General features: G+C 45.1%; 2 protein-coding genes across 5 annotated transcripts in view; one reads left to right on the forward strand and one right to left on the reverse strand.

Annotated features, from left to right (window-relative positions):
• The first annotated feature begins 3 nt into the window (after positions 1-3).
• TRMT5 (tRNA methyltransferase 5) lies at positions 4-9,989 on the forward strand. 4 transcript variants are annotated; one of them, XM_067295094.1, is made up of 5 exons: positions 4-61; positions 1,548-2,197; positions 2,580-2,704; positions 4,277-4,931; positions 5,762-6,075. In XM_067295094.1, exons 1-5 carry the CDS (start codon positions 57-59, stop codon positions 5,824-5,826), a joined length of 1,500 nt encoding a protein of 499 aa, XP_067151195.1. In that variant the 5' UTR covers positions 4-56; the 3' UTR covers positions 5,827-6,075. The 4 variants fall into 4 exon arrangements, with proteins under 4 accessions (XP_067151195.1, XP_067151194.1, XP_013796315.2 ...); XM_067295093.1 differs by lacking the exon at positions 4-61 and adding an exon at positions 8,519-9,989 and having other exon boundaries at positions 1,030-2,197; positions 5,762-5,840; XM_013940861.2 differs by lacking the exon at positions 4-61 and adding an exon at positions 6,336-6,525 and having other exon boundaries at positions 1,030-2,197; positions 5,762-5,840.
• A 64-nt stretch (positions 9,990-10,053) lies between these two features.
• Positions 10,054-25,576, reverse strand: part of MNAT1 (MNAT1 component of CDK activating kinase) — a 125,839-nt gene continuing 110,316 nt past the window's right edge. The window contains exon 8 of the mRNA XM_067295095.1: positions 10,054-10,262. Coding sequence (XP_067151196.1) covers positions 10,142-10,262 — 121 coding nt within the window. The 3' untranslated portion in view covers positions 10,054-10,141. The remainder of the gene's footprint in view (positions 10,263-25,576) is intronic.

The raw sequence follows: 25,576 nt of genomic DNA on the forward strand, positions 1-25,576 counted from the left end.
GTCGCGGCGGCGATGACGTGCCGGGGGCGCCGGCGCGCGTGTGGCCGGGGCTCGGCATGAGGTGAGGGCGGGGGAGCGGGGGGGAGAGGGGAGGCGCGGGGCGGGGGGCGGTCGCCGTGGCGACGGCGCGGCCGCGGCCTGCGGGCGGGGTGGGGAGAGGAGAGGGCTCCCGCGGAGGGGCCTGCGGCGCGGCCGGGCAGGGACAGGGACAGGGACCGGGGCCGGGACCGGGACCGGGGCCGGGGCCCCTTGGGGCCTCGCCCGGGCCGCACGCGTGGCCCCGCGCGGGCCTTCCCGGAGGCGGTGCGGGGAAGGTCCCCGTGAAACGGCGTCGCCCTGATGCCTTCCCGCCGGGCCCGGCACGGCGGCCTGCGCGCCATGTGGTGCGGGGCAGGGCCCGGTGCCGGCTGGGCGGGGAGAGCCGTGGGGCGCTCGGGCCTCGGAAGGAGCCCCGTGCCCTCCGGCGGCCGTGGGGAGCGCCGCGTTTGTTCTCAAGTCAGCGGGGAGAGGAGACGCGCCTTGCCGAAGGCTCCGATCGGGAGGCTGAGCTGGCCTGGAGATGGAGGGCGGCCTGGCTGCAAGCCGGGACTTCGGGGAGGGAGGATGGGAACAAGGGCGGCTCTGCTAGGCGCTGGGCGCAGCCTGGGTTTTGGGGAGCAGGCCGCGTGGCTCGTGACCCCGAAGGAGAAGAGGCTGTACACTGGGAAGAAGTATGCTGAGAGGTCTGAGGCGGGCGAGGGCTGGTTTCCCTTCAGTGCTAGGTTTTGCATGTCCCCTTGTCTACCCCCAATCTCACAAGAGCCAGGAGAAAGGTCAGCCCCACACACTGCCTAAATCATTGCTTCCCCGCTGGCAGCCAACGCAGAGCAAGAACAGTTGGGCCTCTTCGGACCATTTCTGTAATCAAACAAACCATTTAAAGAAGACTAAAGCTACTTTTCAAGTCACCTTCCTATGAATGGGCTGTGGAGGACTGTTCAGCCGCTTGAACAGACCTTGCTGATGCTTCCCTGTACCTTCGGGAGACCTCTGCATTTAATCCATCGTCTTCTGGGCCTTTGGTGTAGCTCATGGAGCAAAGGCATTGCAGAGCACATAACCCTTCCTAAGGAGCAAACCAGGGTGCAGGGGGCAGAAATGGCTAAAGTGACTGTGACCACTGTTGCTAATAACTGTTTTCTAGCAACCACTGCTTGGTAACCAATTTTATCAGAGAAAGAAAGGATCCAACAGTAGGATCAAGACAGTAGAATTTTTTCTGCATTTGACTTACTGGGATTACTGTCACATTTACTAGAACAAAGAGAGTTCATTGTGTTTTGGCAGGAGAGGATTGAAGTTAATTAATGTTTAAGTCTAAAATACATTTGCAAAAGGACAGAAATTTGTAGTATATAATTCATAATAAGTAGCTTTACAAAACTATTGTGGATTATTTGGTTACAAATGGAAATTCTAGTTTAAGAGAACAGCAAATCCATGTGATTTGCGGCCTTTTTAGTGGAATGATTACATAATGTCTATAAAATGAATAATTTCTCTTCTAGGACTTTATGGAGATTTGGATACTCTGCCAGACTACTGAACACTAATCATTTTAGGACAGCTGCATCAAGTACATCATTTCCAGCAGTTTGGATGCTATTGGCACAATATTCTGGCAGAATACCTGGATCCTTTGTAGTAGTTCAAAGAAATAGTTTCTTTACAATGCCTGAAACTGTAGAGGATAAAGCTGATCTAGAACTGTATTCGCCACCTCCTAAAGTGCGTGGAATGACACAACTCAGTAGAGAAGCTTTCAAAAGGACAGTTGTTGTTCCAGTTCTTAAAGTTAAGAAAGAAATAATAGGTACTTTGTTAAAGTCCTTAAAACATACGGTACTACAGCGTCCCGGTCTAAAACGAGTGATCGAAGATCCGGAGGATGAGAACAGTAGACTTCTTATATTGGATCCTCATAAAATACCAGAATTCTCATTGGGAGAATCAGAACAAGAGATATTAAAACAATTTAATATTCCTCCTGCGGTACGCAAGTATGACTTGGAGCTGACCTATGACAATTTCAAGTCGGAGGAGATCCTACGAGCAGTCCTTCCCGAAGGTCAAGATGTCACCTCTGGATTTAGCCGTGTTGGTCACATAGCACATTTGAATCTTAGAGATCATCAGCTACCTTACAGACATTTGATTGGTAGGTGAAACGATTTGTATTCCCAAAGGTATTTCAAACAATTGTTCTATCTATAAGTTGTTAGTTGTACAAAGAAAACTTTAGGCATCTTTATTGCTTTAAAATTTTGACTATAAATAGCCTTGTATTTCAAACTGATGCTTTAGCTGTACACAAAAGACAGAATTCTGTCCTCTTACAGTGACAGAGCATTGGATCGATGTAACGTATGTGCCTTAGAGAGATCAGGTAACATCTACAACCCTGAGAGATTAGAGGGAGGTTGTTCAAAAACATGCTTGCTTTTGTAAATTTAACTGTAAACTACTGTATTTATGTATTTTATAGAACACTGAGAGGTTGCACTGCCTTAAACTGAATATTTTTTTACCCTCTCGTTCAGGCCAGGTTATAATTGACAAGAATCCAGGAGTCACCTGTGTAGTGAATAAAACCAGTATTATTGACAGCACATACCGAAATTTTCAAATGGAAGTGCTAGCTGGAGAGAGCAACCTGGTAACCAAGGTACATGTTTTTTCCCCATATTGTCTTAGATTTAATATGTTAAAAAACAAAAACATGATTGGAAAGAAGATGTGATGAAAAATCACTATTAAAAACATTCCTTTGCATGCTACCCCTTTTAGAATGTAAGTGTCAGACGTTACTTTTACATTCATTTCTGCTGATCTGCCAAGAATAAAATCACAGCTATAGGGATCACAAAGATAAGTGTTCTTTCAAGTACATAGCATAGATTTTTAATGAGTGGTAAAAGTAACTAAAGTAAAGGTTTCTTACAAGAGATAATAATTACAGACTTCGCAGTGGGATTTTTGGCATTTTTTTTGTTTTGTTTTGTATGCAAAGTCAAAATTTGTAGTGCATTTGATCTAAAAAACGCTGTATCTTAATTTCACCAAGCATTGTACAGTGGCTGGTATAGAACATCAGACCCAGTTTTTACCACTCCCTGGCTTTGCAACTTGGGCAAGAGTTTGCCTATGCTTGTTTTTCTTTCTGTTGGCAACGAGACAAAACCTCACCGCTCTTCTCTTCTGAGATTTTTCAGGTGAAAACATTATTGTCTAACTGCTAAGTATTCCTCACAATGGGTTTCTTGGCGTTAGCTGGAAATTTGGCTACTGGTTTGACCAAAAAATATTTTTCCTAGCTGGTAGCACTTTTATTCGTTTAGAAGAGAGAACATTTGATTGCTAAGGAAAAACATTGAATAGCTTGCTAGAACTGTACATGCACAGAGAAGGCATTTGAATTGTCAAGTCAGAAGTGACAGTCAAATCTTATGCAGATGGTATTAGCTCATTAAGCATACATCTAGTATACTGCTGAGCTGCAAACTGCCGAATGTATAATACAGTTTAGTTTTGCTGGCAAAGCAAATGATGCTGTGATTTGGATTGTATGTTACTTTACTTCAGAGTAACACAAGAAAAAATTCAATGTGGTAGTGGAAAGGGAGCATTATCTTGCATTCCCCTCTCATCTGAATAAATACCGTTTCTTCTTTAGGTCTATTCTTAGATTGGTCATCCCAAAGTTCTGGTTTGAATCAGTTTCCAAGACTTTGTCACCTTGAGAAACAAAATACAGTATTTGTTAAAACTGCAGAATTGGCTCTTGATGGCTTTGAATCTGGCTGAGTGCTGCCATTCTTGTGCTGTTTTCATTCTCAGACACTTATTTACTATGTAGACTCTAGGCTAAGGAGGGCTTGAGGCATCTTCCCAAGGTCTGTTTTCAATAAAGTAGTTGTCAGCCAGCCACAAAGCTCTTGAAAAGCCTCAGTTTTTTTTTTTTTATGGTCATTTTAAGTTGCTGCTTTATTTCCACCTGGTGATTGAGACATTCATAAGCCAGCTGTCTGGATTGACAGTTGGAACATTCCTTATGGCTATTTCTGATGAGTAGACCTGTTTATACAAGATTCATGTGTACTATTAATGGGACAAATGTCAATGTACACATTACCTTTTGATAAAGCGCTGTGTTTTTTAGCTGTCTTAATTACTGATATAGCTTAAACATGTCTGGAATGTGAACACAGAGGCTTAAACAAATGTTTTGGACTTTCAGGTCAAAGAAAATAATATTGCATATGAATTGGACTTCTCAAAAGTCTACTGGAATCCCCGTCTTTCCACAGAGCATGGCCGTATCGTTGAGCTTTTAAAGCCTGGTGATGTTCTTTTCGATGTCTTTGCTGGGGTTGGACCTTTTGCTATTCCAGCAGCAAAGAAAAAGTGCAGTGTATTTGCAAATGATCTCAATCCTGAATCCTACAACTGGCTTCTGCACAACTGTAAACTAAACAAAGTATACAACAAAATAAAAGCATTCAACATGGATGGCAGGGACTTTCTGCTGGGGCCAGTTAGAGAGGAACTAAGTAAAGAGCTTCCACTTCAAACAGAAGAACAGAAAACCTCTTTTCATATAGTCATGAATTTGCCAGCTTTGGCTCTTGAATTTCTAGATGTTTTCAGACATCTCTTAGTCGGAGAGCCATGCAGCACTGCTGTCCTTCCCACAGTGCACTGCTATGGTTTCTCCAAACATGGTGATCCAGCCAAAGATATTCAGGAACGAGCTGAGGCTTCGCTGGGAACCTCCTTAGATGGACGCTGTTCTACTTACCTGGTTAGAAATGTTGCACCGAACAAGGAGATGATGTGCATTAGTTTCCAGATTCCAGCTGATGTCCTGTACAAGAGGCCCTGCCCTGCTGAAGGTAAAGAACAATCCTCCCAAATGGTGTTCATATTTCAGGCTACATCTTTTTGCTTTTTCAGGCTGGTCCCACATTTTCAGTGCTGTGGGCCACTTGAGCTGTGTGACAGCAATTCTCTACTGTGGTGGGAGCATGGAGGTAGCTGGGAGGACTCTAAGTGCCTGCGTGCGCGCGGCAGCTGGAGGACTTCGTGCGCTGTCAGTAACAGCGGTCCACTCCTCTGATCCCAGCATGAGCCTCAGTAGAAGAAATGGTGGACTGGATAGGAGGATCATCCCACAGGCTATAAACCAGATCTTTATGCCTCAGATAGCATGTTGGGGGAGGATAAGGTATCTAACATCAAGCATACATTTGATTTAGCTAAATATTTAAGAACTGGGGCTCAACTTTTACCTCAGGTAGAATGGCTTATTGCCAACTTAGTGGTCTCAGTTTTGACCTTCTCCCTTATGCTTGCATGGACTCAGTTTAGATCTGGACTCTCTACATCAGCAGAATTAGGTTATGTACAGTTTAACTGAGAAATATGAGAAATACAAATATCTTTAGATTTTTTTTTTTTAAGATATTGGTCGTTCATTTCTTGAAGTATTTGTATAAACTAATTGGTTTCACTGAAATTGGACTTTGCAACATATGACGAATGGGGAGAAGGGAGACTTTCAGCTTGCTATTCACTGTTATTGTGTTAGCAGTTTTCATTTGTAACAGTTGATCCTGACTTTAAGGGATTTAACAGGAAGAGATGAGTTAAGTTACATGGCTTATGGTTTAGTTCAGAATCTGTTTATTGTACGCTAAACTTACTTTCTCCAACCTTCTTCCAGAGAAACCAGCCTCTAAACGTCTGCGTACCAGCAAAGATTTTTCCGAAGAGACGTTATTGAGTTGAAGATTAGAGTTATGGTAACTATCTTATTAGTTTGCATTAGGTACACTTAGGATACCTCTAGTCTACCCCTTAAATTATTTGAACCATGCTTGGGTTACCCACTTTAGATGTAGACGTGTCATGCATGTTACGTCTTTCCTTGGTAAGCATTTGCTTCCTGCATTTACTTTTTCTTAACTGTGGGATCAATAACCAGACTGAAATTGTTGTTCTTATTACAAAGAATAAAATTTTGCTTTTTTTAATAAATGTTTTTTGGTACTTTTCTCCTTTATTGTTTCACACCCCATGATAATTCAGTAACACAGACTGGGATAGCTTTCTGTTGCAGTTTTATTTTGATAATTTGCAGTTTGTAGCAGAACATACCTTAATGCTAACACATATAAGATATGAATGGTGAAAACATTGCTTTTTGTATTTTGTAGGACTTTGGAAGACGATTTGTATGTGTATTAGGAAATAACCTTTGTTACAGTATAGAATAGGATTCTCTCTTTGACCAACAGGTTTGATGTTTGAGAATATTGGATTATTGTAAGCAGATGCACAAACAGCTCTTCTGTAAACAAGATAACCTTTCAAAAACTTGCCCCAAGTTACAAAAAGCTATAAATAACCACACATACTTGTGCCTGGGCTTTTGGAGTAATAAATGCTTTTTAATACTAAGTGATTTAGTTAGTTTACTGACTTCTAACTCACACTGTTTTGCCCACAGTTAAAGCAGGAAAGACTTTACTGCTGTTTGTACAGTTGCGGCTTAAATACAAGCTTGTGTTAGCACACTAGACTGAGAACTGACACTTGGTTAAATGTTCCTGTCATCTGGAAATCTTGTCCTCCTGTGGCTTTTGTGCCTCTGCCTTCTCCCAGCTCCTCTCCTACCTCTCTGACTGTTCCTTCGCTGCAGTCTCCAGATGCTGTCTCTGACTGGCTGCGTGTAGTCTGTACGGCTTCTGAAATCCTCTGCCTCTGACTTCCTTCTCTTACCCATCCAAACTATTATTGGGCAATGTCAACCACAAATAGTTTACTTGGACAGAGAACTCGAATCACCCTCTCAGCTTCAGATAGTTTCCTTCTGTCCAAGCTCAGTGCCCATATGCCGAGCAACAGTTACCAGAGGTTAGTCACCATCCCCAGCTTTGCTACTCTGGCTGGTATCCTGTCGGTCCATCACCTGGGCGTGCAACCCCAGGGTGTCCTTTTTTGGACTCCAGGGCTGTCTGGGTTCTCACCATACTACAGCTATGGCCTCTATGTTTGTTCTGCACAGCAGCGCTACGTTACAGCCTGTCCCTCAGGCACATAACTCCATTGTCAAATTGGAAAAAAAATCATCATCATGCTGTACTATCTTGCAAGCTGCTGTAAAGATTATGGCCCGAGTCTGCTACTCCAACCCTAACAGTCCTCCACTGACCTTTCACATGGTATCACAATAGTTTCAGCCTGTTCATCCTTGCTGGCAATGACAGTCACAGCATGTCCTTGCCCTACAAGTCATTGCTCCTCTAAGAGCAAGAGCTAGTCTCTCGCCTCTAGCCCATGATGCTATCGCCATTGTCAGCTGAATTTTCTGATGTGTGGCATTGCTTGCTCTCCTGTGCTGCCCTTCGGGTTGCCAATAAACACTTGCAAAGCTGCTTTTGTTCCTCAGAGCCCTTCATGAGCATCATGGTGGCAATGAGGCCTTTGACCATTCAGGAATGATGCAGTCACCCTATGCTTTGAACTAACGCCCCTGTCTGTTATGTATGATAGACTGCACATCCCTTTGACGTCTAACAGGCCATTGGTTTGCGGTCCAAACTTAGGGCTTCTTGGCCTTGTTACTTTACAGAAACCGGGGTCACACCACCATTTTTGTGTTGTTAGGAAAGTCAGCTGTGTAACTATGATTTTCAGTACATGACTAAAGTATGCCAGAGCAGGAAAGAGGTTTGGTTTTGTTTGTTTGTTTTTTTAGCAATTACAAGTTCTGCTCACTTATTTAAGGATTACATGCAACTGCTACTTTAACAGCTTAACTTTAGTTTGTACACAAGTCAATGAATTATATTTAGCCACACTCAAAACTGTTTTTTCCCGTACTGTGTGTAATTACCACTTTTACATATAGACCTTCCACTTTAAATAGCAAAAGGTAGTCAATGTGCACATGCAAGTTGCATGAGTATATTTAAATGACATGTATTAATGCATAAGCAATTCTGCATTCATTAGGGGAATAAGTTGAAGATTCATAAACTGAACAGAAACCAAATCCTAGGCGAGGTATATCTTTAGCAGTCTGGGTGAGCCTGGAACAGTGTAGCTTCCCATTACTGTTCTTTAATGTCACATAAAGCCAAAATTGACAGAGATGCCCAGGCACCCAGTTTCTACCCCTAAGACAGTCCTCCCTGATGTTAGAGGGTCTCCTATGCTAAGTTTTTGCTTGTTTGATGTCCCCTCCCCCCAGATCCCTGACCCCAAAAGACTTTGACTATTTGGCTCTTCTTAGACTTTAGAACAAAGCTGAAAATTTTGTTTCCCTCTCTCCCATAATTGTAGCTTTGTCTTCCTTCCCCATAACGGTGGTTCTGCCACCTTTCAAGCTCCCTGCAGTATGCCGTTCTGCCCCAGCCAGATCTGTGTCTTACAGCTGCCTGCCCAAGACTCCCCTGTTGTTGCTGCTCCTTCCCAGGGTCCAGAGCTGAATCCGAGAGGGACTGCAGCTAGCTAACGTGTCCTTGGAATAGGAGACATGCTGCTAGGCGTTTGTGATACAGGAAATGAAGAACTGTCACTGCTTCTGGCATCTAGAGAAAAATCTGAAATAGGCCTGGCAGTGGTGGCAGCCATCTACCATGAGGTAAGGAATGGATAAAGGAAGGGCATGGAAACTTTTCAGCCTCACAGGTGAGAGGCGAAGAGGAAGGGCCCTTAGAGACAGCAGGCAGAAAGCAGCACTCATCTCAGGGCTACACTACCACAGTCTGCAAGTGCTGTGAGCGGTCTCTAACGTGCTGTGCGGCTGAGTCCTACAAGACCCAGCCACAAGGCTTTTTCTGTCTAAAGTCAGGCCACCTCTACACCTCAGCCTTTTATGTAATGTTACCTGTTGACATCTATTCTGGGCACAAACAATGGGATTTCAGAGAAAAGGAAATGGAAATTTTGGCGTCTCCCTCCCCCTTCCTTAATAAAGGAAGCACTAAGTCTGGAATAGAGCTTATTCTTCACTTTATTACAAGTTAGAAAAAAAAATACATTCATTTACTACACTCTTCAGAGCAATATTTAACAACCATTAACAGATGACCCATAAAAAGTGGTCCAGGCTTTCCTCTAGAGGTGCTCATTGTCCTGAGCCGTTTCCAGTCTCCTGCAGTTTATACATATTTGTGGGAACAACCAACCCTGAGACAGGAACCTCATCTCTGCTGCAATGGGTCTACGTTCCACTACAAAGAGAGGGGAAGGAAGATGCAAGAGTAGCAGACTGCATGGCAAGGATCATCCCAAAAGCCAGACAAAGGGATGTTCAAGCCCAAAAAGCTCCTGAACAGTTGACAAAAAACTTGCAAACTGAGCTGATTAGGAAGAAACTAAACCAATTTTGACTTCGTTTTCATGAACTACCTTTGTTTCAAGGCCTCTTATGGTACTTCTACAGGAACTCAGTTGAAAAGTTCTCAGCTAAAGATAATACTTCTGTTTTCCGGACAAAGGTAACAAACAAGTGACATCAGGAAGGATCCTACATAAGAATTGTGTCAGCATAGTTCAGAGTTTCTCATCTCATCCAGCTGGCAGGAGAAAAAAACCACTTGTCTGAACTGGGGAAACTAGTTTTATGGGAAGAAAATGTAGGCTTGAATATTGACACTAAATGTTATAATCAAAATGGCATTTAAATGCTTGTGCAAATAAAACCCTGCAATAAGAGTAAAACCACAAACTTTAATAAAAAAAGTCTGGCTTTATTTAAAAAAAATTTACAAGTTTATTTCTTTAAACCTCAAACATACACAGCTGAGTTATTCACATCTTCCATTAGATGTGGCTTATTGCTTCAGCCTCCCTCAGCAAAGTGCCACATGACTAACGAGTTTCCCCCTCCACAAAAATGTATCTACCATTTTACAAAGCTCTTGTGCAGACTTTTTTTTCCCCCCTTTAACACTTAAACACAGCTGGTTTTACACAGAAAAGTGACTGCAGCTTAACCATTGTGCAGATGGCAGCAATTTTACCCAAACTTTGCTGGTTTGACTTGCTTTTCACACCATTCAGTGTCCCTTTATCACAGGCTGATGTACAGCGACTAACTGGGGTGCCAGAAAAGACCACTGAAAGCATCCTGTAAGGCTCGGTGACAAGCAAGAGAGGAAGTGTAGCCCCCGGCAAGATCCTGTGGAGAGGCAGCTCGAACATGGTTGAGATACCTACAAACAAAGAGAAGCATTATTTTAGCACAGAAACAAACGTCAAATACCTGCATAGTTCACAGTACGGTAAGGCTGAGGCTGCTTTTGGGGAGAAAGGAAAGATAAGCTGCCTGCTGCTAAAAGTCTAAAGTCTAATGAATGTGTCGGTCTAAAGCTTCCATGAATTCAAAAAAACCAATGACACTGAGGCACCTTCAGACAAGCTGCACCACCAGGGTGCTGGGAGAACTCTCTGAAGACAACGACAATACCAGCTTTCCTGTGCTCCCCAAAGAAATCAAAGACTTTCAGCTCTACCTAGTTAATGCTGTGAACTCCCAAAGGCCAATTGCGCTGGTTGTTCTGACGACAGCAGGGCTGAACTGTCTGCTCTCAGGTTTATCGGTATCTAGAGCAAGTCTGCTGACACCGGGAAATTACATCAGGGTGAGGATCTCGTCAGCATGCTGGCTAATGAAGCCTAAAAACTTTGCCATTAATTAAGCAGCAGCAAGCATTTTGCAGAGGCATCTAATTTTACACCAAACCACCCAGACCAAATTGAACCAGTGACCTGAAGTTGAAACATGCCACATCTGTTGGCACTTCCTCAAGCTCTGGGCCCTCCTCAGCCCCTTTCGGAGAGCTCAAACGCAGCCATCGTGCGCACTGAGAGCTCCCACTAAAGGTGCCTGCCCAGTGGGGCTCCAGCGTTTTCATTCAATGCAGTAACTCTGTACTTCTTGCATCCCACATAAGACAGATGTAAGAGCAGATTCTCAGCTAGAGGTTTGCACCAAGAACCCATCAAATACAAGACAGACGTGCTCTAGCCTAACACGAGCAGCAAGGTGACTGTCTCAAATCTTAAACACCAGATAAAATATCATAAATGAGACCTGCTTTTCACAGTTGTAATGTAAGCCACTGAGCTTCAGCTAGCTGTTTTGATTCATCACTTGGTACATGTTGCTCCTGGGAAGGTTGAGGCATTCCACCTCTGGCTTGGCAGTTCAAGCATAAACTTGCAAAAGGCATACAGCCTTTTATAATGTTATCCTGAGAAACCTAAAACAGCTGCACTGCTGGCAGGAAAATACAGGACCACCAGTAAAATATCCAAAACAGTTGCATCTTTTAATTTATGACTGTACACTGTTTCCATAAAGAGTATATAAAATAGGTCAGATTTTATAGGTAAAACATAATAAACAGTCATACCCATTGATGCCATAAATGTGTTTAAAAAAAGGTTACTTAAAAATGATTAATTACAGTTTTAAAACTGTATTTCTTGCACCTAATAACCATAACGCACAGACATGAGCAACGTTTCTAACTGAGTTATTGTTGGTAAGATGCTAAAGCTGAGTCTGAATTTGCCTCCTCCAGCCAGGTTCAGGTGAGCCCTGGTGCTTTGGGTCCGCTCGTGCCGGAGCAGGGTCCTCACTGCCGAGGACGAGCTCTCGGCGGCGCCGACGTGGGCGCTAGGGTACCACCACCCTCTCAGCAGTGAGCAGTCCAAAGAGAGCCTACAAACGCGGAGGCGAAGTTGGCGCCCTTTTTTAATTCTTAGGGGAAGATGGTATGAAGAGAGCTCCTGTTTTATGGGAAAATACATTTAATAGGGTTTTTTTTTTAAAAGGAACATTCTTGTTACTTGTCCTTTAGTGTTTTAGGAAGCAAATTTCATCCTTCCCAAAGGCCTCTTACAACTGCTGTGGGAAATGGGAGCTCCTTCCCCCAGCCAGGAATGATAAAGGAATACCGACTGCAACAAATAATTTCCTTCAAAATGCTGGTGTGAAACTTCCTCCCTCCTCCAAACTATACAGTCTTATAAAATCACTTCCCATCACTTCCCGTCTCGGTCAGGTTTTACTTGTACCGTGTTTATGTCATTGCACAAACTCAATTTTCCAGTCACCCGAGGAGCAGTCCAGAGAAAACAGAGGACTGCTTTACATTTTCTATGTTGACAAAGGTGGGTTGTGCTTTTTTCTTTTTCCTCCCCCTATTTTACTTTTCTTAGACATCAGTAAAACGAGGGAGGAGAGAGGCAGAGTCTATTGTTTCCCTCTTTTTAGGTCACCTATAATTGGGGCATTAGTTTCATAAGAAGGTCTGATTTACAGATATTACAGCATTTACAGTTAATTGCTATGCGATCTCTGAAGCAGCACAAAATCATTGACGAAAAGGTTCAGAACAACTTTTACCATGGCAACCTGCATTAATCCTGCTTACTACATGTTGCTGGCCATCAAGCGAGGTCTTCATTTTCTCGTTAAGTTTCTAAACTTAACGTTCTTGACCCATTTAATTACTAGGCTGCCCTGGGCGATTGCAACGAATCTGCCCCATGGAAGCCACGCAACGAGAAGCGAGTGTTTCGCCGGCTTTTCGCACCGCTCCCCCTCAGCGGTGCCTGCGCTGTGCCGGGCCTGTCACACGAGCGTCTCTCCGACCTGGATTCCTGGGGTTTCTGGCAGAGGTCAGTACATCTTTTCACGTACACCTTCCGAACAGCACCGGGAAGCAGCGCTTGCCAAGCCTTATTTCCAAAAGTCAAGCTCAGTTAGGTTTGGGAACCTGGAGGTAATTGCTCTGACTAGTTAGCAAATTCCAGCACACTAGGTCTGTTTTTCATGGGTTTATTTTAAGTACCTGTAAATCTTATAAGCAGAAACCAGGAAAAAGAGGTTTGCTTTTTCTGGTGCACGGTTTTTAATGTATCTTGTTTTTACTGAGGGCAGACTAAACTTTAAGGTTAAAAAAAGCCTGCACTATTATTTCTGAGCACGGCTGAAGAGCTGTGTGTTCTCCAAAGCAGGGTTTCACACCTCCCACTCGCCGTACGGCCCCCGCTCCGCTCCAGACCCTGCCCAAACAAGCCCCCTTCCCTTAGCTGCTGCCGTTGGACGTCGATCGTCCCCATTAACCTTTCACGTCAGCTAAAACACATCGTATTTTGTTCTTCATGGGCCTTAGGGGGCTTCATTCCCGACCTTTCGCTTCTCATCACCACGTGAAAAAAGCAGCCTCCTGTTTCCAGGGAAAGAGGTGTAATTCGCACTTTGGGGGGAGTCTCGGAGTCCAGCCGGCCATTCCCGGCGGCGGGCTTCCTTCACGCGTCGCCATCATTTCATCAGGCGTGACGGGAGTCACGCCAGAGCGGCGCGGGCACGTTCGGCGCGGCAGCCCCGCTTTCGGCAGCCCGCCTCCCACGCCGCCCCCTCCCCGACACCCAGCTCCCGCCGGGGCGGCAGGACTCGCCCCGCGGCCCGCGCCGGCCTCCGGCGTCCGCGGCGCCGTCCCTGGGCCTCGCAGGCCCCTCCGCGCCTCCTCCCGTCCTGCTGTGCCGGCGCGAGGGAAGGGAAGTGCGACAAACGCAAGAAAGCCGCTCCGCGGTGGTGCGAACTCGTGAAGTCTAACGGAGAAGATGAGGCTCGAGAAAGGTCCCTTTTGTAACGGTTCTTAACCTGGAAGGAGAAAACCGGAGGCTCTTACAGGACGCTTCCCTCGAAAAGGCTGTTGGGAAAACCAAGTCCGCGAGTGCCGACACTGGGCACCAACACCATCCCTCCGATCCCAGGCCCACGGGGCACTCCGAGACCAGGGCAAATTAAATCGTCGGGTCTTTTCAGCAGGAACCAAGCAATCGTCGTTACGTAGTCGCCACCAGGGACGAGGGGCAGGATCAGCGAATGAACGGTACAACCTCAGCCCGCATCCTCGGGGAAGAACGGACACGGACGCGATCAAGCGGCCACCGCAGAGCCGGAGGCAAGCTCTGCGCCCTGCCCGGAGCATGTGTACGCGGCCACGGCCACAGCCGACCCGCCGCTGCCTCCGCGGTGCCCCTGCCTCGCTCGAGGCAAAGCGGGAGCGAGGTAACGGAGCAAAGCGCTCCACGAGCAGGAGAACTCATTACAGGATTTCTGCCTCGCAGATCTTCTGCCCATCCTTCCCTGTTAGCTCCTGCTCCCCGACGTTGGTCACGAGACCTCATCAGGCACAAAGAGGCACGTCTGGGGTTTTACTGGGGGGGGGGGGGGAAGGGGCAGGGAGGGCTCATCTGGAATGTATCACATTCGAGAAAACCAAGCTAGAAAAAACCATGCAACCGACAGACCAAAAATCCTATAGTACCTCCCTCCCTCCCTCCCTCCCCCCAACCAAAACCCCCTTATGTATCAGTGCGGGGGGTTATTTCACACAATTTTCCCCCACCAACCCCAGACAAATACACCCCCCCAGTATTTCTGGATATGCATTACTGGGGGCACAAGTGCAGGATGGGGTATTTGGCATACAGATTTTCATTTGCTCGATTTGTTAGATATTTTATGGGGGTGAAGGAAAGAAAAATCACTCACAAGTTGTTTGACCAAAAAAAAAAAGCTAAGTAGTTCTATTCCACTGAACAGATTTGCTGCTTGTCTGATTATCCTCAGTATCCAAGAGAGAAAGTAATGGGGCAGACATTAGATCTGGGAAATATTCCAGATTCATCATTTAAATAATAAATACTGGTTGCATGAAAGCAAGCAAAATACTCCAGTCTGGAAAATTGTGTAAAACATTAGTAACGCAGTAGCGTGCGCTGCATTCCTGAATCTTTCTGAATGTTTTCATCAGCTTTACCAAGTCTCTAAGATAAGCTACCAGCGCCTTATGCAGAGTATCCGTTCAGAGGCTGGGTCTTAGCAGATGAAAGATGCAGGCTTATCTAGAAATAAGATTCATAAGAAACTGGGTTTTCTCTGGTCTGTTCTTCTTTGAGGATGCGTAGTCTGGGTTACTCTACAGCCCCTTAGCAGGTAAAAACTCAGCTCTAAGCAACTCCATTTTGTTTGAACCAGTTCAACGATACAGTCAGTCCATGCAGCCAAAGCAGAATTTGTTTATAAAATGAGCCAAGTTCACTGTTGTTCTTCATTAAATAGCCCTGGGAAATTCATTCAGCAACAGGCCTTTGCTAGGTGTTATTCAAATACAGTGCGGCTATCCCCATCTCAGAGACTTTAACGTCTACGTTAAGACAAAAACGCACCACAAAGCCACTCCACAAAGGAAGAGTGCCCAGAATAGCAATACATCCTTCCATAGACTAGCTATAAGCCCCGTGCAAAGTCCCTGAAAGTCAAAAAGCAGTCTTTTCATCTACTTTTAACAGATGCTCTTTGGGCACTATCATCATAACCAGATCTTTAAAAACAAACAAACAAGTTATTATGGGTGTCACAACCTCCTGCTTGGCCACCAGCCAGCACAGCCTGTTCCAACATATTATGCAACTTTAACACAACTATAAATTTAAGAAAGGATCCTCACAAGCCCGACGCGATACCTTCTGCAGCCTTTGTTCCAAGTGCTGGAGAAGACAGATGGGCCTTGTACCAGGCCCCCAGGTCACAGCTCCCAGCCTTAAGGTAGCAGGGCTCACTACCACCAGCTTCTCTTCTCCTTGGCCCTCCAGGACAACAAGGACTAAATGGGAGAAACCTGATTTAGAGTTGTACTGGAAAAAATCTTTTCCCTGGAAAGGATTAGGTCCATGGCTGTCTCAAGAGGTCATTTTGGTTCTTAAATGTGACTTAACAATTTGAATTACTCAGTTTAAAAATGACCAGGAAATCAATGAAATGGGCAAAAAATTAGAGCAATGGGTGGGGTTGCAGCAAGCACTGGCCAACAGGCAGGCAGCTACCTGCTGCAATAGCTGAGGGGGTTCTTTTGTTTCGCTGTTTTTTCCCCCTTTTAAGTGTCTCTGGGTAGCTCTGAGTACACACTTGCAGCAATCAGTGTGAAGGTCAAAAAACCGCTAAGCATGCTGAGGTCCTAACGTGACAGATCCCAAGGCAGACAGAAAAGAAAATATTTGTAACCAGACACGTTGCCCGATAGCCTTGCAGCAGGACAAGACCAAAGAGAGCCCATACAGCAGTGGCACAAGGCAAAGTCAATCTAAACACCCCAATGGCGTTTTGGTTACAGAAACAATTTCCAGAAGACAACAGAGAGCTACGATAAATACCACCCTCCAAACCTGAAAGCCCCAGTAAGACTTCCATCCCATTTGCAGGCAGCGGGACCACCAGTTCAGTGCAGCCCGTGGAGACCCTACTCTCCATCCCAAACTCAGGTCATCTCCCTCCCTCCCAGGAGGATATGAATAAGGAGAGAATCCCCAAAAATATCATTGCTGAAAGGTGCTGAAAGGGGTGGTCTCTATCCATCCATCTCTCCCTTGTGCTGGCCCTGATGCTCACCTGATCCCTTTGGTAACAGAGTCAGCTCAGTAAGGCCAGCTTTTATTTATTTGTTTCGACCTGTGCTGGTTTCCCGAGGGCTTAGTGAACTGAAATAGCTCACCGATGTGTCAGATGAGCACTAGACCCCAGCACAAAGGAAGAAGTATTATGGACGCTGCCTTTTCCATACCATGAATTGGCTCAGCCCATTTAATATAACCATGTCCCAAGAGGTAGCTGCAGACCTATCGCTTACTTGGTGTCTTTCAGAGAGCAATGGCTGGAGCTCTTCCCATTCAAACCAGCATGTGGCCAGGTGCAGAAGCCACATTTCTACCACCTATGCCTCAAATACAGAACAAGCAGTAGCGATTCTTGTACTTAGGGGCTGAAGTTGCCACAATTTACTCCTGAAAGCACTGTTTGTATTATGAAAAACCCTCCGGTTCCAGCAAACTTTACCTTTGATGACATTTCAAGAGGCTCGCTTGAATTGATTTGTAAAAAAACCATACCTATACCTAAAGCCAAAGATGACTGGCTGTAGACGCAGACACATGCATCAAAAAGTGAGTTTTAAAGGAAGAACCTGTATTTTTTCCCCTTAGCTTCAGAGGGAAACCTTCCAACTGACTTCTATAAAAAGGAAAAGTTAAAGTCCTCATCTTTCAATAAACTCAAAATCAGATGCCTATTGACTCTAATGGGTCTCCATTTAGAGCATTATATTACAACAAAGATGAAAGAAAAAGCTTCCGAATTGGGAGTGTGAGTTTGCGGCTCCTAGAAGACTTAAAACTAAGAAATAAAAGTCCTAAGTGAAGAACTCTGTTCTACCAGAAATAACTGTTCCCAGCAGAGGAGCCAAAAAACCCAACCCCCCAAATCATTAAAAGAAATCTAGGACCTGTATTGATTCTTTTTAGCCTCCTCCACGTGTTTTTTTTTCCAAATAGTGATTTGCTTCAAATGCTGTGAGTCTCTCTGGGCAGGAGTACACATAAACTGCGTGCGGTGAAACAAAGTCCTTTTTAAAAAACAAAATAAAATGGGTCTGCCACAGCCCATCTCCGCTGACATGCAGCAGCACAAGAGATCTGCTACCGGACACTGAAGGAGCAAAAGGAAAGCGCAGGAAAGTATTATTAGCCAGGAAACAGCTGTTCTCTGATAAAGCCCATTTCGACTCCAAAGGCAGAAAGCAGGTTGGGGATGCTGAGTTACGTTTCCCTCTCTTCTTCCGTTCCTTTCCTCCCTTTGGTCGAAGGGCAAACGTTTCAGATCGCGGCAGTGCAAGCGGCAGAGCGCCCGCGGGCAGCGTCGCTGCAGCAGGGTCTCCGAGCTCCTCGCTCCCACTCAGAAACAGCAGCTTTGCTACTTACCATGCAGCTACTGCAGAGGCCAATAAAAAAAATCTCTGTAGTGCTTAATGTAAAAACCAAGGCATTTTGATGTTTCACATAAACCGTTCCCTCTTCTAATGGTGAAACACAGGCATAAACCGTAAGAGATATCTAATTACCTATATTGGAGATTTTATTACAAATTACCTATGACATTGGTGAGCACAGCTGTGAATCTTGCAGTAGAAATATCTTTAAATTCAAAGTCAAAGAAGCCATCTGCATCAGACTTCAAGACATGAAAGCAGAGGGGAACAGGGCGGGGGGAGAGAACAGAATCAGATTTTCCCACATTACTTTCCCTGAAAACTTCCCCTTTTTGTCAGGAAATCCAGACTCCAGAGACCGAACCTTTTCCCTGAAAAGCTACCGTATTGGGGGATGGAATAGAGGACATTTTCTTGCAACAGCTATTCCTAGAAGAGATCTTCAGTGCTAGTAAGTAAATGCATCATGCAAAAAACTGCTCTTCTGCTACAAAAAGATTGAAAGGAGGAAAAGTTTTAGGCAGCACCTGGTCTCCAGCATTTTTATATCACTGCAATTCTACTGAGGCGCTAATTTTTAAAGAGATGCAGCCACGTTTATTTAACACACAAATAAAACCTTTACCCTTTGGAGCAACCGAGAAGCAAATGCTGTCGCCTAAAGGTAAGGTTTAAGTATGGAGAAACGAATATGAAAGAGGATGGAGAAATGTCTTCTGGCCCCCAGAATCTATCTGATACAATTTTAAAAGAAGTGGAGGTTTTAAAGCATAAAGACAGGAAACTAATGATGAAAAAAGGTTTTATTAAATAAAGGCAGCTTTGTACTGTCGTGGCTTAACGTGCATTTCCTACGCTTTCTACGCTGCAGGCTGGTGCACATGCGGCAGGTACACAGGCAGAAACAGAGGTTTCTGTAGACACTGCCCTCACGGCTATTTTTGGACACCTCCAGTTCCACCGCGTGGTCTTATCCAAGCAGCTGCAGCCTTGATATAATTATTTCACGTGGTGTGAACTATGGATTTGGAGCACACAACCACCCTAGCTGATATACACTGACCGATTCCCATCTCCCATGGAAATGCAAATCCACCTACACCTGTAGGCAATATGTTTAAAACGTTAACAAGTCAAATAAACCTCTTTTTCCACTGAGGAATTACGCAAGCTAGGGTTTTACATTCAGCAGGAATTCACCTGTGTAAATCCAGAGCATGTCTGAGACACGTTTCATGCTTCATGTGAGCGCAGAATTCGCCGTGGGTGTCTGCATATTTACTTGGATAATAATCAAATGCTGCATTTAATCAAGTCCCCCTAACATTCGACTGGAGAGCACCACTTACAGACCGTAACTCAGTTTTAACCCTAGAAAATGTAAACACCAGTGCAAGTGCGCAGCCATTCCCCGTCTTCGCGGTAGATTCAGTTATTTTTGCTAACGCAAGGAATCTCGAAAGCACTTTCCAAAGTTGAAGCAATGAGAGAGGTCACATTGCTGAAGTTAAAAAACCCTGAAGCCCCCAGAGTACACCGTAACACCAAGGGTCCAACTCTGAAGCGGGGAGCTCCGTTCCCGGCGGGTGCAAGCGGGTGCAAGCGGGCCCAGCTCCCCAGGTCGCCGTGCCGCCGCGCTCAGAAATCATGACAACGCTTTTTTGAAAGTTCTGCCTGTTTTGGCAAGCAACCGCATGTTTCAAAATAAAAATGGGAAATGGAAAGCAGAACCTGCACGCACGTCAAATCTTTGCAAAGAGGAAAACGATAGGTTTCCCGATTCCGTGACTTTCTTTAAAGGATATGCTGTCTTTTCTTTCTTTAATCGTTTGGGGGCTTCCTCACATCCCACTTTCCTCCCCATAACAAATTTAGCCATTTTCAATGGCTCCATACATGTCAGTCAAGAACCAGCACTGATTATGCCGTGTAAACAGCTTGCGGCTCGCTGCTCCCTGCAGACCTTGGCACCATGCTCTCCTCCAGGCGTTCCCGATGCTGTCTCCAAAATACACAGAACCACTACTATTTGGACGAAGGCTTTCCCCCCCCCGCTTCAAACTCAAAGGATTGCTGCTTAAACGCTTTCCCAAAGAGCTGCTGGAGTTAATTATCCTCGCAGGCTCAGCTGGCAACAAAAGGTTAATGTTTATTTCTAGAAACGGTAATCTCGCTCGCGGGAAGCCTTCCTTGGGTGCAAGTCGCTTCCGCAACTCGTGCCTCCGCGGCGCGAGGGCCGAGAAGCGCCCGCGGACGCGCGGGGCACCTGGCCCACCATTTGTCATCTCGCCGAGGTCGCCGGCCAGCTGCCTGTCCTCTCGGCACCCGGCCGCGCCACGGCAGCCAAGGCATTCTGCCTCGCTCACATTTCCAGGTCCGAACTTCCAGATGCAGTAAATCAATCGCCCATCGCCGAAACTCCCGAAGCAACTGCAAGCAAGCGCTTTGACACCCTTGAGCAGCCTCGCCGCGTCACAAGGACACTGCAGTCCTAGCTGGAATCCGGCAAAGCGCTCGCTCCGCAGGACTCGGATACATTACACGTTAGAGGACTGCAGAACGGCAGCTACATTTAGTCTATGACTAAATCAGGCTTCGCTTGTGCTTGTCCCTGAAAAGAATGTCATTGAGCGCAAGGGCCTTTTCTCAGCTATAATTTCATAGCTCTTTTTCAGCGACTAGGAACGACCATTAAGCGGTCATTTTGGCAACTGCAGAGTGGCTTTCTGTTTAACACGTGGTGGAAGTGTTTTGGCTTGCCTTGATCTTCCAGTTTTTCATTATTCTTCCTGCCCTCCAACTTGGTGCTTCCTCTTGCACGCTATGTTTAGGACAAAGCTCACCAGAATATATTTAAATAATTATTATTACTCTGAGGAAGCTAACCATTGTTCCCTAACTTTCTACCCGAGTAAGGATTGCTTTCATGATCTGTCTGGTTTTTTTTTAGGACAGGGCAAGTTCAGTCTTAAGGACACTAGTACGTCCTTCTCCACTGCTTGGGGAATATTTTCATGGGTTCAACTCCTGGCATACAATCGCCCTCCTGTAGACAAAAGACAAACCTTTTATTCTGAAAGAAAGTTCTTTTGGGGCACATGAATTCTCCTTTTAGGATAAAAATTCCCTACTGTTCCTCACTCCGCTTTTTTCTCTGACTTCCTCGCACCCCACCGTGTACCATAAATCCTCCAGAGCGCAGCAAGGAATCCATACTGATGAACCAGGTCTTTGAGCAAGTTACATGAAAGAGATTCCTCTTGAGCCGGCTTGCATGTAAATTATGCAGCTCCGGAGAAAACGGAGCCCTTTCCGCACAGAGCGCTCGGCCAGGGACACCTACAGAAAGAGGACGGAGATGCACAGAGACTGTTCTCCCTCTTGTACACGACGCTTTGCTGGGTATGCAGTTCTGTGGCAAGAGACCACAGAGACGGTCAGCGCTTTACCATGAGTCCAGAGGACGGGACAGCCTGCCGCAAGCGGAGAGGAGACATTTCTGACCGCGCGGAAGGGCTGAACGGCTCCAGCAGCTCGGCCATCATCTCCCCTCCTCCCCTAAGTAAAAATCTAAGTCTAAGTAAAATATACAACTTGAGAAAAATCTTACATGAATGCTGCTATTTCTTTATTATAATCATTATTGGCATTAATAGTAAGAACTCGGTCTGATTAGGGCCAAGGCTGAGAAACGGACTGGCCAGCACACTTTGTCCGCCTTGAAGGGCTGCGTTTTAGTCCCGGCGGGGGAGGGCAGAGCCCCGGGTGACCCGGGTGCCAGGCTCCCCTAGCTGACCTCCCAAATTTATCTGTCCTACTGCCCCATGCTGAAATGCTGTGGTGGGCCACCACTCTTGGCATGAAAGAAGAGATGAGGCTGGAGTTGAAAGGGAAAGAACCGTCTCCTCTTCTGCCCCCATAAAGGGCAGAGCGTGAGAAAATGACACAGGAAACGTGTTTACCCCAGCCACAGAATTTACCCCCAAGTCACCTCTGATGGGAAAAAAAAATCATTTGAACAAAGAAAAAATAAAATGTGCATGACCGGAGCTTTGAAAATGCCGTTGCTCCAGGTCAGCTGGTTTGTTCCATTAGCACTGTGGCGCAGCAGCCTCCACGCTGACATGGAGCAGGGATTAATCCACGTTGCATGCTAATTCCAGTTTAATACGACTCAAACAAATAGCAAAAAAATGCATGTGAATTTCTAGAGGAGTTTTTCTAACCTCTGATACCGATCAGATAAGTAAGCAGCCAAACCCAATAATTATCTTGGATGAACAACTACAAGCTCCAGAGCAAGTTAAAAAGAACCCAAAGTTATTTTCTTTAGGCAGTATTTGAAGAGCATAAATGTTGAAAGCAAAAAGATTGCAGCTTGAATGACGCTATTTAAAGAAGATGAGAGTGTTCGGGTCAAAACAAGGTGAAAAAAACAGCCTGCCTGGTATCACAGCTGACTAAGGCTCGGATGCATCAGGCCCTCCGCTTCCCCAGGTGCCGGTTGCTGCTGCCGAGGTCAGCGTTTCGGCCCAATGCTGAGGATCGAGTTTACAGCTCTCAGCCATGCTGGCGTTGCTCCTTGCCAAGGCCTGGAGGAGGCGGGAGGAAGAAGAGGGAGGAAGGCTGGAGGTAGAAGCGAGGGGTTATCCTCAAAACCCCTCCCGGGCTGGGAATTAGAAGCATCTGTGTAAGTCACATGCACCTTTTCAGCTGAGCTCTCGCAAATGGCAACCTGCGAAGGGACCAGTAAGCCCCAGCCAGTATCACCCAGCAAAGGCAGCTCGCAGGAATGGGAGGCAGGAGGGGAAAGAGCTGCTCTGTTCTCTGGGAATGACTCTTACAGGGGAGAGAAGAAGAAAAAAAAAAAAAAAAATCCTTCAATTCAAAACAGTTTCCTCCTATCTGTCAACATATGGTAGGAGCTATTACTCTTTGGCTTAAATCTAAAGCATCATTAAGGCTATTTTTCTATTTTAACAGTTTGACGTTTCTATTGTGAAATCTGGGTGTAATTCTCCGGATTTTATTGGCCTTCTCTATTGCGCCCTGGTGGAATTTCTAGAGGGGAAAAAGCAGTGATGATGGGAGATTTCCATGTTGCTCTTCTACGACGACAATGATTTAAGTGTTTAAAGGAACCATTTTTTATTTTATATAATTTCTGTTGAATTAATTTCTATTCTCTGCAGCTCCTTTCAGTCCAATACAATTTCCTGAGCCAGCAGGAGGACACACAGTGTGCTGAGTTAGGCTGAATCCATTAGTTTCACCTGGAGGAGAAAAGTGCTAACAAAGTTATTACACCGGAGCAATATTCAGAATTACTGAAATTCTTCATGGATGATTTGCGTAACGATTTGACCCACCTTGCAAACTGCATCCTCCACAAATACATCTGAAGAGATTGTCCGTATCGACTGAATCGACTCTGAAAGCCTCTGATGCAGAAGCTGCATCTCTAAATGGTCACAGAGCACCTGGCAACGGGGGGCAGGGGAGAGATGCTAACCAGGTATGATTAATAAATAATGACACTTATTAAATTATCTGGTGATACCCTGCTGAGGAAAGAACGCGCATTAACACTAGGTGGCAGAAGGCTCTGTCGCATTGGAGACACCTGCAAACACAGAGACTCACAGGCCCAGATTTAAGCTTGATAGCCAGAATTATAACTAGAAGAATGAATGAAAAATTTTGTTTGCTTTAAAATGTTTTTCCTTTGCTTTTCTAAAATCTGCTCAGACGCCTTAAGTGCAGATCATTTCACTGTTTAAAAGAGTGTTGGCTATCCGTTCATCTGAGTACACCTTTTGAACCTGAACTTTTAATCACATTTTATCCAACTCAAGTGAAATTCTGTATGTGACAGCTGGCTCCATTAAGCTTTTGTTTAAATTAAAAAAAAAAAGGTATACTCCAAAGAAATGGCCATTAGGAGAAATACACAATAAAAACGTACACAGCTAGTTACCTTGAAAGATAGCTTGAAGCCAGACTTGAGTACTACAGCGAGCACACCTCTGCAGCGTGAAAACCCAGCAATATAACCCAAACCCATTCAACCTGCTCAAGAGACACTGTGGAGGGGGTCTCCCCAGAACGGCAGATGCTCGTTCACAGGGAAGCATTTTCAGGAGATCCTGCTGCCTGTAGCTATATGTAAATCATCCATGGTGTAATTGGTTTCTTCTGTTTTTACATATTTAACCTTTGAAAAATGCTTACGCTCAATTTCCTTCTACTCTAGCCACTATTTTCCCTCTCTCTTTCCATCTACTCTTCTTTCAAATTCTCTCTCGTCTAGTCTAAATCAAATTAAAATCAGGAAACAAAAAGTTTAGTTTCTAGTAAAAAAGGCAAGTGATGAAATAACAGCGACCACAACTGAACGGCAGTACACGAAGAAGAATTTACTGTGGGCTCCAGCAACCTGGATAAAGAAGAAAGCAAATACCAATGTGAGATGTAAGGAGGAAGCTTTAAACAAGGAAAGAAAAAGTGGAAGACGGGCAATGCCTTGATGCTGAAAAACAAATGTGGGGGCGAGAATGACATGCTATTCCCTTAGACAAATAAGTTAGAACTGGCAGCAAAGATTTCTTCCAGATCACTGCATCTCCACTGCCTTTGCGTTTGCCAGCCAGCGAGTTACCAGCTTTGCAGCACGCGAGGCTTCGGTTCTGCATGTGTAACTTGTGCCGGTGAAGAGCTCCAGAGCACCGCAGCGGGCTGTTTTGCACCTCTAGCCGTGGAGGCTCTTTGTGTTTAAATATAGTCTATTTTATCATTCACAGTTGTCAGCAGTGGAAATTGTCATCTAAGCAGCAAAAGATGCTGTTTGAAGAAAGAGGAGGGAGCGGGTAGAAAGTAAAAATTACTTTGGCTGTGACGACGCATCTGACTGCCCATTGGAGAGTGAAGGAGCAAGCCACCCATTGCAAACTGCTGTCTGAGATTCAGAAAAATCAATAGTAGGTAGGAAAACTGACTTGCCAAGGCTACAGCCACCGCCAGCAGATTATTAATGCATCTGTCTGCATTCTTTAATGTTTCCTAAGAAGCAACTATGTTAACTGAAAAGGTGCGATGTGTCACCAGCCCTTCTCTTCTCTCCTCTTCATTTTCCTTCTATATTAAAACCTTGGCTACCAAAGAAAACAATCACGTTTCACCTCATCTTTTCCCAGCTTTTCTGAAGTTCAGTTCCTGCTCCATACCAATATATACAGTCTAAGTACTATGCCTGACAAGCTGTTTGACAACCCTGAGTTGCACATCTATTTTACTCCCAGAGCTTTGGAGTTGGTAGGGCTTAGAGGGGAAATGGAGGCCAATGAAAATAAACACAGACAATATCAATGAATTCTTTAGAAACACACAGGACAAGCAAAATGAAACATTGCGAGCTTTTGCCCACAATTAGAATTCAGCACATCTCGCAGGCTGAGCGCTCTGGCTGGGATCCAGAAAGACACTTAAGCACATGTCTTATTTTAAGCATGTGAGCAGTCTCATTGATTTTTCACTCATGCCAGTAAGAATATTCAATGTGCTTAAAGTTAAGCACATTGTTAAGTGCCTTCCTGGATCAAGGCCAGCCTATTCAGCCCCTTGCACGAGTTAGACTACAGAATATTTACCATTATTTTAACTTTTCAAGACTTTTCTTTGAGAAGAAG

This window comes from Apteryx mantelli, chromosome 4 (genome assembly GCF_036417845.1).
Source record: "Apteryx mantelli isolate bAptMan1 chromosome 4, bAptMan1.hap1, whole genome shotgun sequence".
Lineage (NCBI taxonomy): Eukaryota > Metazoa > Chordata > Aves > Apterygiformes > Apterygidae > Apteryx > Apteryx mantelli.